Consider the following 17,576-nt stretch of genomic DNA (forward strand, 5'->3'; position numbering starts at 1 on the left):
GGTAACAGGTCCAATATGAAAGAAAATAATACGACAGATAGGCAACAATAAATCCCTATAAGACCGACACTATACCTGTGTCAAAGGAAGAGGTGGTACGATCCGGAGACTATGTTGCCACCCATGCATGTTCGGTAAGAATTCTCTAGCCACCTGTTCCAACCACATACACACCGTTCTGAACAATGATTGGTACTCCATATGGTGTAAGATAGACCATGTACGAAGCAAAGGCATACAACAAAAACTAACCTGCAAAAGAGAAGATAGTTTACCATTAAAAACAAAATCATTGCTACTTAGCCGAAGCGGCCATAATAAGGCAGATGCTCCCACCCTTATTAGTGTGCTAAATCTATTTCGTATTCCTTCCAGCCAATGACCATATATATTGGCAACACTTGCGGGCATGTACATATGTGATGCTATTTGGATGAATGACCACATTGGAAGAAGAGGTGTTTGATCATCTTGTCGTGTGTACAGAATCTACATTTCTTACTTCCTTGCTAGTTGTGTGATGTTGTCTTTACTCAGCACGACGCCTCCCCGAGGATACCACATGAAAAACTTTATTTTTAGAGATACCTTCCATTTTCATTTTTTTAATTACCGACTGGAATATCAGAATGCATGGGAGCAATGTACATAGAGTTGATTATGAGAGAACTTGATACGGTGAGACTCCAACCAAACACATCCCGTCCTGTTTCCAGTCTGGATACCAGGTGTTGCAATGACATGAAACGGGGGCCAACCAAGTCCCGCCGAAAAGATACATTCGGGGGGGGGGGGGGGGGGGGGGGGGGAGGGTGTTGAAGCCAAAGCACTTGCGCAATTGTATTATTCTTATCGCAGGCAACATAGTACAATGCCGGACGGATGTTGTTCCCGGATAGTGTTGTTTCCTAATCACTTATCCATCCAGAAATGAATCTCTAAGCCGTCCTTTAGGATGCTTTTTTGCCGACATCAGGCCAGCCCAGAAATGTAAGTCCCACGGCTTCCAAAATGCCTCGGAACACTACTTTTTAACCTAGATACTTATTGTGTAGCAAAGTTTGCTAAACACCCTCCTCAGTAAGAAGTTTGAAGAGTCATTGACTGAGTAAGACATCATTCTTGACCTTGAGGTCATGATCCTGGTCCTCTGGTCGAAAAACCATGCTCCGTTTGTGAGGCGGTATTTTTATGTTTTCACTATCTACTTGTCGAAAGAATCTGGATCTGAAATAACACATCCTATACAAGACTCCTTTAGGGGGTACGAAAAATGAAAGCATATAGAGAACCATGTTCATGAGAATTGAGTTGACCAGAACTAACCATCGTCCAACAGAGAGCAATTTTCCTTTGGAAAGGTACTAATGTCATTTGAAAAAAAAAGTACAAGTTTATTTCAAATACTATATGTAACTTTGAGTTGTGGTAGTAACTTTGGAAAACTAGCAGTAACTTTGTAATATAAATTGTGTAACTATCATACCATGCGTGCACTGATGAATGTGTCGATTGAGAAACTGTGAGACTTATGTTTATATATATACACAAGGCTCCTATGCACGGTACAAGGCGAGAGCCTGATGGCAAAGCTCGAAGGCGTCACCAAGGATGTCGACGAGGCGATGGAGAGGTGGCACGACGAGCGTATCCGGCTGTACGACGCCTTCACCGTAGCCGGCCTCCGCGTTGAGGCCATCGAACCCGGCCGCACCCTCTGCTCGTTCACAGTCCCTCCTCACCTCACAGTAAGTAACCAAACATCCCATCCCATGCATACTCACAGTCTCATGGAGCGTTGAGCTGAACATCATATACATTTCTGCACGTACGGCAAAATCCAAGAACTCCAGCAAGCGCATGCATGGAGGCGCGGTGGCGTCACTGGTGGACCTGGTCGGGTCTGCGGTGTTCTTCGCCGGCGGCTCGCCGACGACCGGGGTCTCACTGGATATCACCATCTCCTACCTGGACGCCGCCAGTGCAAACGTACGAGTATCTTCCCGCGGTTCATTATCTTCCTTGTGACTGATCGATCAACTAATGCTCATTCATGGCTAGAGATTCTGATTAACAAACGGAGGCATGCTGCCATGCAGGAGGAGATCGAGATCGAGGCTCGGGTCCTCGGCATCCGCGACAAGACGGGATGCGTGACCGTGGAGGTGAGGAGGAAGGGCACTGGCCAGGTGCTCGCGCACGGCCGCCACACCAAGTATCTCGCCGTCGTCTCCAGTAAACTGTGAAGGCCTGCCATGAAAGAGGCAGACTTGTTCTTCTAAAAATGGAAGGGGCTGAGTATATACGCACAAACCTGTTGTCTTTGCTGGCTAGCTTCTGCACGATGTTTTGATGATGCAATATATACTATGTATATTTGTGCTAGCTGTCTTCATGTACAATATGGCATCATGGCCTACACGATGACTGAGCGTCTGAAATATTATAAAGAGATCTACTTAATAATGGTCCTACTGTTGTTCCTCTCTTCTCTTCTAGTATATGGAAATACCTCTTCCATACGAAAAGGCAGCGCTCACGAAAGTTTGTCAAAAAAAAAAGTGTGGTCAACCAAATTGTAAAATCAAATATCGTAAAATTGTACTAAATTAAAGACACTTATTTTGAGACGAAGGAAGTATTAGATTAGATTCTATCTTGATGAAAAAATTAACTACTTGTCAAGAGTTACTCTGCCTCCCGTCGGCACCCAGCGCCGCCACTGGCCCGTCTCATCTCGGCAGTCCTTAGGGCCATGGGGGAGCGGTGGATCCTGACCCTTGCTGGCGGGAGGGCTCCGTTAGATGTTTCTTTGACTTTTTGTTAGGGTTAGTGTCCTGCTCAGGAAGACGAGCCGGTGGAGACTCCTTGAAGATGGAATAAAGTTCTCCCCGCCTAGCCCCCATCCCGGTGTTGCGTCTAGCTTCGTCAGTGAGCCTGTCGAGATGTGCCCGGCGGATCTGTCTTTGATGGATTTGCTCGGATCTATTCATCGTTCGTCTACAATCGTGTGTCTTCAAGTTGAATCCTTCCGATCTATGGTACTCTCCATTGATGGCGATTGCTGTTCTGGCGCGTTGGTCCTATGGGGCTTTCGCACAACACTTCCCGACTTTTTACCACAATAAATTTTGCCTGGCTCCGGCGAGGGAGGGGTGATGACAGCGGCGCGCCTTCGGCCTGTTTCAGTGCTTGTAATTGTCGCTAGGTTGTATACGGATCTGGATGTAATTAATTCTATTGTTTGTGGTCTTCATTGTAATGTCACGATTGGAGATGAATAGATCGGAAGTTTTCTTGCAGAAAAAAATTAACTCCATTCTTAAGGGGCAGTCTAATAATGTGAAGGAAACACCTTCATGAATATCAGGCCCGTCAATGAAGGGACCAGAAGTGGGCGAGCACAGCGCCCCTGTCCCCCAAAAAATATCATGAGGTAATCAGGCCGAATTCATTTGTTCTGATTAGATTACGTGAGAACGACAGAACTGGCCATGTACATGTTATTATCAGTAGTATGACCTGCTATTATCAGTTTGACCTGCTATTATCAGTAGTATGCTTAATTTTTCTTTCTGGGAAGCGTTATAAAATCGCCATGTACATGTTGTGTGCTGCCTTGGTTTGGCCTCTGTGTCGGTAATTGATTTTTATTTTATCTGAGTTTGATTTGCGCCCCAAGATTTCTGGAGACGGCATTGAATATATTATACAACATAAATTGGAAAACACTAGCAAAAGAGCCCGTGCGTTGCAACGGGAGAAAAAAAATACCATACACCCCAAATTAGTAGGTAATATTTTTTTGTCATGACTTTAAATATTACACACCAAATTAAAAACTATAAACATTTTCAGAAAATCATTTGAGGTTTCTTTATATTTTATAGTAAATATGCCCGTGCGTTGCAACGGGATAAAAAAGTATCCCCACAGAAAGTATAGGCGTTTGGCACGTGCACGTTGTAATCGGCTAAGTAAATAAATACTCCCTCCGTTCCTAAATATAAGTCTTTTTAGATATTTCACTATGGACTACATACGGAGCAAAATGAGTGAATCTACACTTTAAAATATGTCTATATGCATCCGTATGTAGTTTGTAGTGAAGTTTCTAAAAAGACTTATATTTAGGAACGGAGGGAGTAAATTTCTAGTTCTTTGTTATTCCAGCATAGCAATTCATTGAGGATATCTGAAGACTCTATTAATATTTGGAATATCAGGTCATCAGAGGACCAACCCCATCATCATGAGGGCCTTTTGTTTCCAGCCGACGTGCAGTATGTCGTAGTCTTAATTGGCCTGGTTTTTATGTAGCATCGATTCGTGTCTCTTGTGAAGACCATGGCAATCTCTGCCTACATCCCACATCCGTTATCTCACCACTTAGGTGGTAATCATCCAGCAGCCAGTTTCTAGATATGTGCAAGTTTTGCACGTATATAAACTGGTATGGTTATCCCTATAAAAAAAACTGGTATGGTTGGATATAGAGAGCCGAGGTGGGCCTATCAATAATTGGACGAACCCTCTTAGATACAACACACAAATATGTGCTACGTCAACTGGTCACAGCTTTATACGCTGAACTGGAGGACCTGAGTTCGACTCCACGTAGCTCCGCCATTTTGAAACGGAGGGAATAAGGTATATTAATGTACAACAATGCATGCAACACATACGTGACCCAAGAGGTTACCTCATTTTTCAAAAAGTACCTGCCTACCTCAACATATACTTGAACTGAATTTTAATCTTCTCATTGTTGCGCTGGTCTAAAGGAAAAAAAAAAGATTGATAGCTGCTTGCTATAGGTTAGGTCATCATTTCATTAAGTAAGGTTGTTTTTCCACAAAGACAAGTTGTTCAACTCTAGATTATCAATGGGGCAGAGGAAAAGATCTATAGAAGAATAAAATTTTGGCACATATTTAATTTCCAGAGTATGGACTTGAGGCTGACATCAGTGAGAATGTAACCAAGGGTTCTTCTGGTTACAGATGGCGACCCTGTGGAGTCAAGAGGGATAAAACAAGGTACATCAATTTGCCTATTCCCATATCAAAATGTTGTGCGCTATGAGTTCGGCCCAAGTCCGTTTTAAGTGGAACCTATTTATCCTTGACCAACATCCACAATCATCAAATGATACATCATGAAAGTATATTCAAATATGAATCTAATTATATGTTACTTTGATGTTGTAGATACACTGGTAATGTTTTCCACATACATTACCAAGGAAAAAAAATAGCGCCGCCCTTTAAATTATGCTATTAGCCACATACATTGGTTTATTTAGTGAGATAATTCTCTACACGCTATAGCGCTCAATTAGCCATGCTATTTTTTTCAGTAGTACATACGTGAGCGTCTTATAGCCTTGCCACAGTGGAGGGCACAAGATTTCGGGCTGCATCCCGTAACTTCACCTTCTCAACCTTTCCCAGCGCGTTCCTCGGGAGGGCGTCGATGACGACCACCTTCCTGGGAACCATGAAGCGTGACATGCGCTCGCGGCAGAAGGCGATCACTTCATCCTCGCAGACCCCAGCAGCCTTGTCTCTAGCCACGAGGAACGCGCACGGCGTCTCGCCCCAGTGCGGGTGAGGCATCGCGACCACTGCCGCGTCCGCCACAGCTGGGTGCTGGAGCAGCGTGTACTCCAGATCCTTGCTGCAGATGTTCTCACCGCCGCTGATGATCACATCCTTTGACCTGTCCTTTATCTCCATGTACCCGTCCGGGTGCACGACGCCGACGTCGCCTGTCATGAACCACCCGCCCTTGAAGGCCTTCTCATTCGCCTCCAGGTTTTTGAGGTACCCCTTCATGAGGCTGCTGCCGCGCAGCGCGATCTCACCCAAGGACTTGCCGTCGCGCGGCACATTAGACATGGTGTCATCGTCGACCACGACATTGGCATCGGCGAGAGACAGGATGCTGACCCCCTGCCTGGCCTTGAGGTGTGAGCGCTCCGCGAGCGGTAGGAGGTCCCACTGGTGACGCCACTCGCAGGCCAAAGCGGGGCCTGCCTCAGTGAGTCCGTAGGAGTGCGTCACCTTGAAACCGATCCGCTCGACACGGTCCAGCAGGGCGGCCGTCGGCGGGGCGCCGCCAGTGAGGACGTGGACGGGAGCCGCGAGCCGCGGTGCCTGGCCGGCAAGGAGGATATTGAATACCACGGGCGCGCAGCACATGTGAGTGACGCCGTAGTCGGAGATAGCACGGTAGAGGTCGGCGGCGCGGTTCTCGCGGATGCAGACGTTGACGCCGCCGCGCGCCGCCACTCCCCACGTGAGTGTCCACCCGTTGCAGTGGAACATGGGGAGCGTCCAGAGGTACACGGGCTCGTTGCCCACCCCCCATGACAGCAGCTGGCCCATGGTGTTGAGGTATGCACCACGGTGGCTGTACACCACGCCCTTGGGCGCCGACGTGGTCCCCGAGGTGTAGTTGAGCGCGACCGCATCCCACTCGTCTTCGAGCGAGGGCAGCTCCGCCGCTGGGTCTCCTTTGCGGACCAGTGCCTCATACTCAAGCTTGAACAGGCCGAGCCGGACGCCGGTGGGCCTGTCGATATCGTCGATGACGGCGACAAGCGGAACGGGCGCGCCGGCATCGGCAACGATCTGGAGCGCGTCGTGAGCGAGGCGCACGTACTCGTAGTCGACGAAGAAGACCTTGGCCTGGGCGTGCCTCAGGATGACCGCCACCGCCTTGGCGTCCAGGCGCGTATTGATGGCGTTGAGCACGGCAGCAGCCATGGGCACGGCGAAGTGCATCTCGTACGTTGCCGGCACGTTGGGCGCGAGGACGGAGACCACGTCGTTCTTGCGGACGCCGAGGGAGACGAGGGCGGCGGCGAGGCGACGGCAGCGCTCGTGCGTCTGCCTCCACGTGAACTTGAGACGCCCGTAGACGACCGACGTCCGGGCGCCGTATACTGCACTGGCGCGCGGAAGGAACCCGACCGGATTAAGTGGCACGTAGTTTGCCGGGCGCTTGGGAAGCTTGTCCATTAATTTCTTCCACCACCACCGTACGTGCCTTCAGCTCAATATTTTGTTTATCGTATCCCGAGAGTTGAGAGGCTGCGACGCTAGTAGGCTTATTTATAGCTTATTAGGGAGCATGTTCAACTTTGTACATGTTCTAAGAGCATTTCTAACTAATCCCTAAAACCGGTCAGAGATGTAAAAGATCGATTTTGAGGGCCAAAACCGAACATAGCCGACCTCTTAGAGCAACTCTAGCAGACCCCACATCCCGCCCCGACCCGGAAAATAACCGCCAAAATACGGGTCGGGGCGGAGAAACCTGCCTGATCAGACCCCACATCCCGCCTCGGTCCGCAAAATTGTTTGAGGGGCGCGGCAAAATTCCAACCCCAACCCGGGAAAACGCGGGTTTCCCCCTCGCGGCTGCGGTGCCCTGCATATAAGCGGAAGCGGTTGGTGGGGGACATTTCAGCCCGCGCTTTCCCCCACCAACCACCTCCCCTCCCCACCTCGCGCCGCCGCCACCCCGCACGCCCAAGATTCCGGCGAAAGCAGCTGGCAGGAGCTCGCCGAAAGGCCGCCACACGCACGAGGCCTCCACTTTTGTGGATCTGCGGACCTTCACCGGGGGGCCGCCGGATTTGGCTTTTCCGGCCGCCGGTGGCTGCGCCAAGCGATGGAGTGGTCGGGGAGCATCTCCCGCAGCCCCGGCAAGGGCGCATCGCCGCATGCAGGTACGGGTTCGTCCTCCCGGCGCCGCCGACAATTTGCGGGCATGGATTCGTCTGGCCGTCCACCGGGCTCGGCACTCGCGCAACGGCTCAGTGGCTCGCCGTTGCCGCTCATACAGTGCGACGACTGCCCGCGGACAGTGCTGCGTCTAACTTCGGGCACGCCGAAGCACCCGGATGGGTGTTCTTCAAATGCAAAAACAACGTGGTACGTGCACTTGCGGTAGCTCATTTTGATAGCTCATTCTTTGGTTCGATTGCGGATCCTCATTTCGAACATGGTCATTTTTTGTGTAGGAAGATGGATGCTCATTTTGGTTTTGGGAAGGCCAATACATTGATTTGTTGAAAGAAAGAAACTTAATAAATGTTGATGCACTCCTTAGTAGAATCGAAGGCAATGATGTGGCTGCATGTGCAACTAGAGGGGAAGCAACGTCTACTTCTTTCGAATCAACGATGAAGAATGAAGAATGCAAGATCAAGAATCCGCAGATCAACAATGAGTGCATGGAGAAGATATTGCATCAACTAGTGGGAGCAGTTATGGAAGTTGAAAATCTTCTAAAATGCATACTTGTGGTTCTTTTTTTTTGTCTTGCTATTCTAGCAAAGATTTGGTGATGTCTTATGTATCCAATGTTGTTGAAAAAGCAAAAAAATGCATTATGCTAGATCAAATTAAGGTGCAAATTAAGGTTTTCCAGGCCGGGAGGAGCTGCGCCAGATCAGACCCCGCAAAGCCGACCCGTAAAAAAGCATATTCCGCGAATATCCTTTTTTACGGGTCCGTTATGCGGGGTCTGCATATGCGGCCGTGCGCGCCGGCCCGCAAACACGTTTTTCCGTGAACTGCAAACACGTTTTGCGGGCCGGACGGATGCGGGGTCTGCTAGAGTTGCTCTTCTCGGTATTAGAGGAGTACAATCTTTTACTCCTCGGCCATCCCGGCCATTAGATTTACTCGACGACTTAGTATAATTTTTCCCTTCCCCTCCATGGCTGCCGCTCAACCCCGCTCGGCCGCATCCACTCTGTTGCTGCCCTACTTCATTCGTCAACCACCACGCGTCACCGTCGACACCCTGTAGCACCCACCGCGCTCCTCCCCGCTTTGATTCGGTCGTTTCTCGTCGTCATCGCCGCCTAAATCGACACATCTACGCATGTCGCCGCCGTCACCGGATTAATTCGACGAACCCAGACCCCCGACGCCGTCGCATTTTGGCAGGATTCATCGTGGCCCGAACCGTGCAGCCACATCGACCGCTCCGCACTGCCTCAAGGTATGTCCTCCTCTTGTCGGCGCTCGCATCTCACCTATTGACCGAGTGCCGACACCGCCACGTCCTCCAGTCGGCCGTGCTCAGCCCTCGTCCAGCAGCTGTTGGCGAGCCTCTACTGGTCATCAAGTGTGGTGACTGCTGGTGGCTGGTGTTGCGCCTCGTCTCAAGCACGAGCAAACATCCTGAATGGATTTTCTACTAGTGTGAATGGACAGAGTGAGTGCAATTTTGTACGGTTGTTCTTCGGGTTCGACACAATTTGAAAAACATTGCTTGCTTAAATTTTTATGTAGAAAGGACACAAGTTTTAGTATCGGAAAGAAGAGTACATTGGTCTACTGATAAATAGAAATTTACTAGATTTTGGTACACTAATTGCTAGCGATGAGATTATAGAGGATGCAATGTCCAAGTTTGAGGAGGCAGAGAAGAAACAAGTGTGGAAGCTCGAAAAGCCTACAGATAAGAGCAACAATGTAGGCAATGAAAATGAGCTGGAGAAAGTATTGATCAGACTACTAGGAGCAGTCAAGGAAGGTCTGTCTCTATTGAAGTTTGTGATTATTCTTGTAGTTTTCTTTGGATTAATTCTCTTCACGAAGAACTCATGAAGTATGTTACCATGGTGTCGTTTAATGAAGTTTCACTCGATGACACAAAAGTAAATGAGTTTGCGTTAAATTTTTTAAGGAGTTAGGTTTTAGGGGTTTGGTAAGAAACTGCAATTTTTTTAAAGGAGCAAATATAAGGAGTTAAAAGATAAGAGGCCATATAGGGGCCTAAATTTTAATTGATCATTTAGAGATGCTTTGAGGCTACCAAATAGACATAAAGTTTAATGTGGCAAATTAATTATAGAGAGAGAAGAGAGTAGTTTGGTGACCCTAGCAAGAAGCGATGCTAAGCACGTGTACGTAGGCAAAAACACAATTCTAAGTCTATAACAAATTAATAGGAAGCTTAACAATAAAAAAGCTAATCATTTATGCATTGGGATTTGAGTTGCTAAGCCATTTAATGCACACATCACCTCATCTAAAAGCCTTTGTATTGGAACAATTGGTGTCAAAAGTATGCTAATTTAGTGTAAGCATGACATGAAACAATAAAAAATTATAGATACGTCGGAGACGTATCAGTAGTGTTGTTGCAAAACCAACCGCGGTTTACTGCAAGCACGCACGATGCTACTGTTGGATAACGTCTAATGCTTAAAACCTGCAATTGACCAGTTCGCTCATGGTTTGCACTTGCTCCCCACATCCCTATCACCCTTGTCTGTTCTAAGGGGGAGCACACGACGGGAAGGCCATCGCCTACGGCTCTAGTGACCAGACTCTGCTGGTGGCACCCCGAAAGGCGCCGACGCTGGATGCGTGACGTCGTATGCACCAAAATCTTAGGCATGTCACCTTGCTTGGGCAAATTGCTAGCGTCGTTGGCATGCAGATACGAACCGAGAAGTGCCAACTTACCTGCGCGGTACACCCCACCAAAATGATGACTTTTATCTAGCGTGTTATGATTTTAGTACAACGACATCAACAATTCTGCGGTACACAGTTTAAAAATTTGCCAATTACATCGGCGGCGCTTTTAAATTGGCAAGTTCTATGGCGTATCAGGCCTTCTAATATGTGACTCAAAAATCCCTAGCCCATCTATCAAGCCAAATCCTCTAAGAAATGAAGATAAATCTCTCGAAAGATCTACCAGCTAAAGATAGAACCTCTAGCCTAGATGCGCCAACCGTGTTGGCGACTACAGTAGGTGTCACGCTGGCAAGGCGACCGACGGCTGGTGACAAACTAAAGTCAAATGCGCCGATCAGAAGGGTGCGTCGATGTGCAAGTAAGGTTTTTGAAGGGCCAGCAAAGTCTAAACAAAAGTAATTTAGTCCAAATAATACTAGAGGGTTCATGCGTTCATTGAGGGGCGAAGGCACCCAGCATACGCGGCAAAACTGAACAACCAAATCAGGTCTTTACTATACTACCAGTACGACAAACTAATAATGCCGGTCCAAACCCGCTACGGCCGCTTTACTTCAAACAAACCTTAGTCATATTCAAACCTACACATTCTTCCCGTGGAACTTACTCCCTCCGTCCGAAAAAACTTGTCCCAAACTTGTTTCTCAAATGGATGTATCTAGCATTAACTTGATGCTAGATACATTCATTTGAGGGACAAGCTTTCTCGGACGGAGGGAGTACTAGATAAAACACACACACACGTATGGTGCTGGTTGCAGCACTGCCATGTCTCCGTAAGATGTCAAGAACAAGCTAATAAAACGGCACTACGCGTCGCTTGTTTGGACAACCTCCGGTTCTTGACCATCGTTCAACCTTGACTTTGGGCAAACGGGCGGCAGTTACAGTAACTTTGTATCGACTGGTGCCGTGCATCCATGGCTTCGATCGTGACTTTCCATGCGTCTGTGACGGCAGAGTGGACTAGGAACTAGGGAGAGATTATGGCAATCTAGTTCTTTTAATCAGGTTTTTGTTTATGCTTTGTCCAGCTAACCAACCCTTTCATGTTTTTATATCTTGATTGAGGAAGATGTGCATGTTGGGCGTGGTGTTGACCCGGCCGGGTAACAAATGTACAGCACGTAGTAGTGTGTATGTGAACCCATTGGCCATTGCATATATCCTTTGTGAAAAGATGTCCACGTCTCTTTCTCGCTTACCAAACCGATTAGAAAATGAAATCTAGCGGTTCCCGGTTGGAGAGGGCGTCTTTCCACGGGAGGCTCCGAAATCTAGAGGTTGTGGTAAAAATTTAAGAAGGTTTCGCAAAAATTGTGACATACACTGCTTAGAAAGAGGCAGCTCCTCTGGCGCTCCCACGGGCGGCAGGGGAGGAAACCCTAGCCGCCGCCGAACCGCGACCCTCTCCCCATCCCTCCCCTCGCCGCCGCCAGGGCGTGCCGGCGGGCGAAGCCCGCCCGGCATGGGCGGCGGCGGGGCGCTCTCTCCTTCTCGCGAGGCGGGATCGCCGTGGGGTGATCTACCCTGGCCGGAATGCGGCGTTGTGCGGGACGCGTCGACGCTGGGCTGCCACGGTGGCTGGCGTGGAGGGCTGCACGAGGCGGGCTGCGTGCTGGCGGCGCCCGTCGGTGGGATCTGGCGCTCGTCGTCGGCGATCGTCGGCGGGCAACACCCCGCTGGCGGCCGCCGGCGGCGGGATCTGGCGCTCGCGCTGGTCGGGCGCGACCCTCGTGGGGAGCCTCGGATCCATGGCGGCGGCCCTGGCTGGTGGCACGCGGCGTAGCTTCGGCGGGCGGCGCCGGCGTGGACAGGTGGGCCACTTCCCTGGCCATGTGGATGGCGGGGAGGTGGTGGGCTTCGGCTGCGGCGACGGTTCTTCGCTGGATGTTGGTGGCCATGGTGATGTTCGTCCTCGACCCCGATCTACTCCGATCTGTATCGGATCCGGCCCTTGGTGGCTTCGGCCACCGTTCATGGGTGCTGGCCTTGCAGATCCGGTGGCTGGAAGGGTTCCGGGGGAATCTCTTGGCCGGCGTGGCGGCCACTCCGATGGCAGTGCCTTTGGGTGTTGCTTCCCTCGTTGGAGGCTTCGGAGAGGACCTCCTTCCTTCTACCCCTCCCAGGAGCTCAGGTGAAAACCTCAGACCCCCCTGTTCCAAGCAACGACGACATCACGGTGGTGTGCTCCTTCCTGAAGGCGTTGCTCGGGGGCTGCTCATGCGGCGGTGGAAGTGGTGGCGGTTCGGCGTCGACACATGCATTCTGGTCAGCTTCATCCTGGAGGCTGCGGCGACGTAGGCGACGCTCGTCTGGTGGAGCTACTGCCGATGGTCGAGGCATCGTCGGCAGTCTGCGCCATCAGGCTCGGGGTGCTCAGGGGGGAACCTGAGGAAGTGCTGGCTGGAGGGATGGTGGAGCGGTGCTTCATCTCACACATTGATGGCGGCGGAGATCGATGGCATGGCGCTGTGGAGACTCGACGTCCGATGCGCGGAGATGGGCTCGCGCAGGGGGAGGTTGCTATCTGGCGTCATGGTGACGTCGATGGCAGAGTGGCCAGACAAGGTAGAAGCCTCAATATGATCTGGAGACCTGTGGAAGATGACGGAGACGACACACGAGTGCGTCTGACAAGATTGTGCCCTAGACCCGGTATGTGGCTCGGCTGGGGCTTCCGAATGAGTTTCGGCTTCCGGCTTTTGATGTTAGTTAGGTGAGTGGTTTGGGTAGTGGCCCAGCTAGCACCCCTTCATCATATTGGATAGGAGTAGCGGCATATGTTGCCAAGATGGTGGATTCAGGCACATTGTTGTAATACTTTGTACGGTCCTCGAGAATAATCAATAAAGTGGCCGTATGCATCTCCCAGATGCAGAGGCCGGGGGTCATCCTCCTTTTCTAAAAAAAAACACTGCTTAGAAACCAAAACATCTCCAAGGAAGAATCATGGTTCAACAGGGAACGAGTCTTGGTTTATGACGAAGTGTCGGTTGCTTCATCGTTTGGCCTTCGAACTTTACTTCACTCAACATACACAATCACATATAACATGCCAAAATTTGGCATTTTCGAGATTCACTTTCTATATTTAATATATTAAGCACATTTCTTGGCATTTAATACAATAAGATAATTTCTAAGCCCTTTTCTTGCCGGTATTTTCCCAGGGGTGGCGGCGGTGGGAGGGGAGAGGGGTGTGGAGCCCCCTGCTTGACGGAGTTGTACCTGGGGTGGTGCGTCTCTAGTAGTGCCTCGTCCCTACTGGTCTAGCTCACCAGCAACCAACTAATCTGTTGTGTATGGCGTATCTTATATTTCCACGCAATAGATAAGAGACACCAGTCTTTGGGTGACATGTTCCATATTGAAAATAATACTATCCTCTTTCGAGAAGTCTGGAATATTGGAAGGAAAAATTGCATACTGTATACTTTTCAACAGAGTGCATACATTTTCAGGACGTCGAAATTGACTTTTGCAGCAGTTCCTGTCATATTAAGTAACCGAGCAGACCCGTAATTACAAGTAGACAAGTAGTACAGTTTGCACCAGAAGTCAGCCAACAGATTTGAATTTGACCCATGTCTTTTTTTTCAACCAAGTAATAACAAGAAAATTACAAATTTGAATATGAACCATTCCAGCAGATTTGAATATGAGATGACCCAGGATTTTCGTATCTATTAAAAAATATCTAAAGTCTACAAAAAGTAATAAGAAAAATACAAACGACACTATGCAATTCATTTTCTCAGTATCATGAACGAAAATTATCAACACTTAGCAAATTATTTCAGAAGAACGGAATAAAAGATGAACGTCAATCCAGGTCTTGCCGCAATTCAGGTTCTTTTGTTTCATTCTATGCCCCACAATTTTCGAACCGTTCTTGAGTAAAATTCTCCATCATCCAACACCTTGGGATTCATTATCGAAGATTCTCCCATTTGTTTGTATTCATATGTTCAAACAACCCATAATTATGATCTTCAGAGAAATTTGACTTTTCAAAAAATTAATACACCTTATATTCGAAATAGAGGGAGTAGATAGGAAAAGGCAAAACTAATAGAGCGGCCCGGATTATTACGCTGGAAACTAGGACGAAAACCAAACTGAGAAAAGAATAAAAGCAAAACGAAACAAAAAAAACAACGCTTATGCCAGCCTATCAAGAACTGCACCACCAACATGACCACCACCCGGAAATAAGTGGCGGGTTTTTCAGAGTCGCCTCCAATCGTTGTCGGCATCGTCCCCGTCAAAGAAATAAGCTTTCACACAGAACCGCCCACGACCGCCTGGCAAACCATGGAAAAGGGTTGGTCACGCTAAAAACCTCCATGGCAGCAACAACAGCTATCGAGCTGAGAGGAAACACTCTTCGGCAATCCCTCAAAGGAGGAGAAAGACACCATTGAGCGCCATCATCGCCGGCATCGATCCTCGTCGAAGACTAAACTTCCACCGGAGCCTTGAGCCTTTCCACCTATCAAGCCCCATGTAGGGAGCCCAGCCGTTGACAGCCAGTATAACAGAGCCTCAACTCCATCCGCACCTACATCGGTGAACTAAAAGCACGCAGATAAGAGAAAACAGGCACCATCACCGCTTCACCCATCTAGCTCAGTCCAAGCTTCGGGCACACGGCAAAGCATACACCAGATTAAAATAAGTAAAAATGTTTGCTGAGTGCCGCCTGGCTGACAATGGGCAAACATGAACAGTACTAATAAATTACGCTTGATTGTCACATATAGAAAACACTCAACAAGCCGCCATCTGCGCCGAGCAGGGACACATGTCTCTGCGTTTGCCTAGTGCCCTATATTTGCTGAGTCGTTTTCAGGTGGCACTCGGCAAGGGCACATGTTTTTGGTTCGCTCGAGTGTTTCCCCCACACTCGCTTTAGGGAACCATTCGCTGAGTGCCTGACGGAAAGCACTCGGCAGCCTTTTTTATTGGAGGGAAGGTGCTTGGAGGGGGGGGGGGGGGGGGGGGGGGACGCCCTTGTGTAAACCTCGTTTTGAGCACCAAAAGGCCTCGATCATGTTACCAACGGCGGTCATGCTAGCCATTAAGTGCGTCGACGATGGCCATGTGGCAAAAACCTTCGTCGAGCTCTGACTGGTAAGCCGAGGGCCGTTTCACATATAAGCCGAGTGTTTGTCGTATGCCAAGAACTTTTTTTTTGTCTCACTCAACTTATTTGGATGTAAGCCGAGCCTCCTTTTGTTGCCGTGAGTTTTTCATTTCATACTCGGCTTATGTGGATGTAAGTCGAGCACCCGTGTTTTGACACTCGACTTACAGACAGATACGCGGCAACGTGTGATTTTCCTGTAGTGCGCGGTGCTTCAGTCAAACACTTTGAAGTCTCCCTTTCTGTAACATCCATTTGTCGGAGGCTACACGCTATGTTTTTCAAAGCCCGAAGCAGTAAAGGCACTCCGCAGTCCACAGATACACTTATTAATTATCGAGCTTCAACACCTGTCTAAATCAAAATCTACTATAATGGCTGCCTTAAAAAGTCAAGCAAAGCCTAATCTTGCAAGGAACTGCATCGAGAATAATCTCACAAGTAATGTTTAGACAGGAAGTAAACACATGAGATTTATTTGCAAGACACGAGACAGAAGACATGAGATGAACGTGCCCGTGCGAATCGATGAAAAAACGACCTTCATCATCTATATATGATTAGAGGGAACATTAATTTTACATCTTTGGTTTAGCTCTTTCATCCAAGGAGTAGAAGGTCGCCGTATCATGATCATGATCCTCCGGGATGGCCATGATGAGGTCGACGCCACCACTGGCCGCGCACGACGGCAAGAAGATCATGAGGCCCTCGTTGGGCAGGTCCGGCGTGATGAACGCGGAGGGCGGCCCAGTGCCGAGGTCAATCTGGTTGAACCTGAAACCCAGGCTGCTATCCACCTCCAGGTCTGGACAGAACATTGTGCCATTGGCCGCCGCCGTCGCCACGAGCCCCTCCCCGGTAGCGTCCGCTACGCTGCCGAAGTCCACGAACGACTGGATGTACTCGGCGTCCACGCGGGCGACGGCGTCGCGGATGGCCTCCACCACGCCGCGATAGCTCCAGCCCAGGACGTCCCGGGCCCGAAGCCTCGGGAACGCCCAGAGCACCATGTTCCCAAAGAAGTCCGGCGGCACGGGAGGGCTGGCCCTGGCCCGGCAGTTCACGGCCACCCTCACCTGCGTGAACTGCTCGGGCTTCAGGCCGCGTGCCCCCGTGATCTTATTCCACGCATGCGCGAGCAGGCACTGGAACGTGCTAGAGCGGATTCCCACGCGGGCCTTGAGCTCGGCAATGAACTCGGCCGTAAAGCGCACGGTGACGTTCTTGATCTTGGTCATGGAATCCGGGACAACGGGGTACGACCTGCCGTCTTCTCCCTTGAACTCGGTGGACCTGTGGTCGAACACCGGTGTCGGCACAGTACGAGGCACGGCGGTCGCGGCGCGGTCGAGGAAAGGGGCCTTGCCGTACTGCGAGGACATCTGGCTGCATGCCCTTGCTCTAAGGCGACCACCCTGAATGTCTGTCCTATGCTTAACTAGCTGCCACTGGTGCTCGGTAATATCTTTGTGAAGCTGCTCATGTCAACCCCACTCTTCAATCCTTTGATACATTTCACCAAGTAAAATGCCTGAAGGCAGTCCATGTTCCTACGAGATCTAATAGGTTGGACAATGTAGTACTCACAGCCCATCTCCATGTCCCTATCATCTTGTATGATCATGTTGTGGAGGATCATCCAAGCCGTCTTGATGTTTCACAATGTCCTCTTGTCCCACAAGCGGGCGGAACCTCAGAATGCAAACCGAGCTTCCAACGCACCAAAAGTTGAATGTCTTTCTCGCAAGATTTTTGAGCCTTGGCAAGGTAGATATTCTCCTCTTACTTTGAGGGTTTGATATTGTCTTGCAAATGTGGACCACGTAGGATAGATGTCATCGACTACTCTATTTCAAAATGCAAGGCATATCAATTTTTTTAAAGGTCAAACTTCTCAATCTTTGACCAAG

General features: G+C 49.4%; 3 protein-coding genes across 3 annotated transcripts; 1 reads left to right on the forward strand and 2 right to left on the reverse strand.

The window, feature by feature from the left end:
* Positions 1-1,603: 1,603 nt before the first annotated feature.
* LOC109759499 (uncharacterized) lies at positions 1,604-2,483 on the forward strand. Its single transcript, XM_020318324.4, has 3 exons — positions 1,604-1,748; positions 1,846-1,989; positions 2,100-2,483. The coding sequence occupies exons 1-3, from the start codon at positions 1,626-1,628 to the stop codon at positions 2,244-2,246; spliced, it is 414 nt and encodes a 137-aa protein (XP_020173913.2). The 5' UTR covers positions 1,604-1,625; the 3' UTR covers positions 2,247-2,483.
* Positions 2,484-5,266: 2,783 nt separating this feature from the next.
* On the reverse strand, positions 5,267-7,072 carry LOC109759498 (trans-cinnamate:CoA ligase, peroxisomal-like). The gene has a single exon (XM_020318323.4). It carries the CDS (start codon positions 7,023-7,025, stop codon positions 5,379-5,381), a length of 1,647 nt encoding a protein of 548 aa, XP_020173912.1. The 5' UTR covers positions 7,026-7,072; the 3' UTR covers positions 5,267-5,378.
* A 9,169-nt stretch (positions 7,073-16,241) lies between these two features.
* Positions 16,242-17,048, reverse strand: LOC109759497 (tryptamine benzoyltransferase 1-like). Its single transcript, XM_020318322.1, has one exon. It carries the CDS (start codon positions 17,046-17,048, stop codon positions 16,242-16,244), a length of 807 nt encoding a protein of 268 aa, XP_020173911.1.
* Between the last annotated feature and the right edge of the window lie 528 nt (positions 17,049-17,576).

Source organism: Aegilops tauschii, chromosome 2 (genome assembly GCF_002575655.3).
Source record: "Aegilops tauschii subsp. strangulata cultivar AL8/78 chromosome 2, Aet v6.0, whole genome shotgun sequence".
NCBI classification, from domain to species: Eukaryota; Viridiplantae; Streptophyta; class Magnoliopsida; order Poales; family Poaceae; genus Aegilops; species Aegilops tauschii.

Excerpts from the sequence above, each read along its gene's own strand:
- LOC109759499 (XM_020318324.4), top strand. The coding sequence starts at position 1,626 with ATGGAGAGGTGGCACGACGAGCGTATCCGGCTGTACGACGCCTTCACC. Across the intron at positions 1,749-1,845 it reads CAGTCCCTCCTCACCTCACA|AACTCCAGCAAGCGCATGCA; the intron begins GTAAGTAACCAA and ends GCAAAATCCAAG. Across the intron at positions 1,990-2,099 it reads TGGACGCCGCCAGTGCAAAC|GAGGAGATCGAGATCGAGGC; the intron begins GTACGAGTATCT and ends GCTGCCATGCAG.
- LOC109759498 (XM_020318323.4), bottom strand. The coding sequence starts at position 7,025 with ATGGACAAGCTTCCCAAGCGCCCGGCAAACTACGTGCCACTTAATCCG.
- LOC109759497 (XM_020318322.1), bottom strand. The coding sequence starts at position 17,048 with ATGTCCTCGCAGTACGGCAAGGCCCCTTTCCTCGACCGCGCCGCGACC.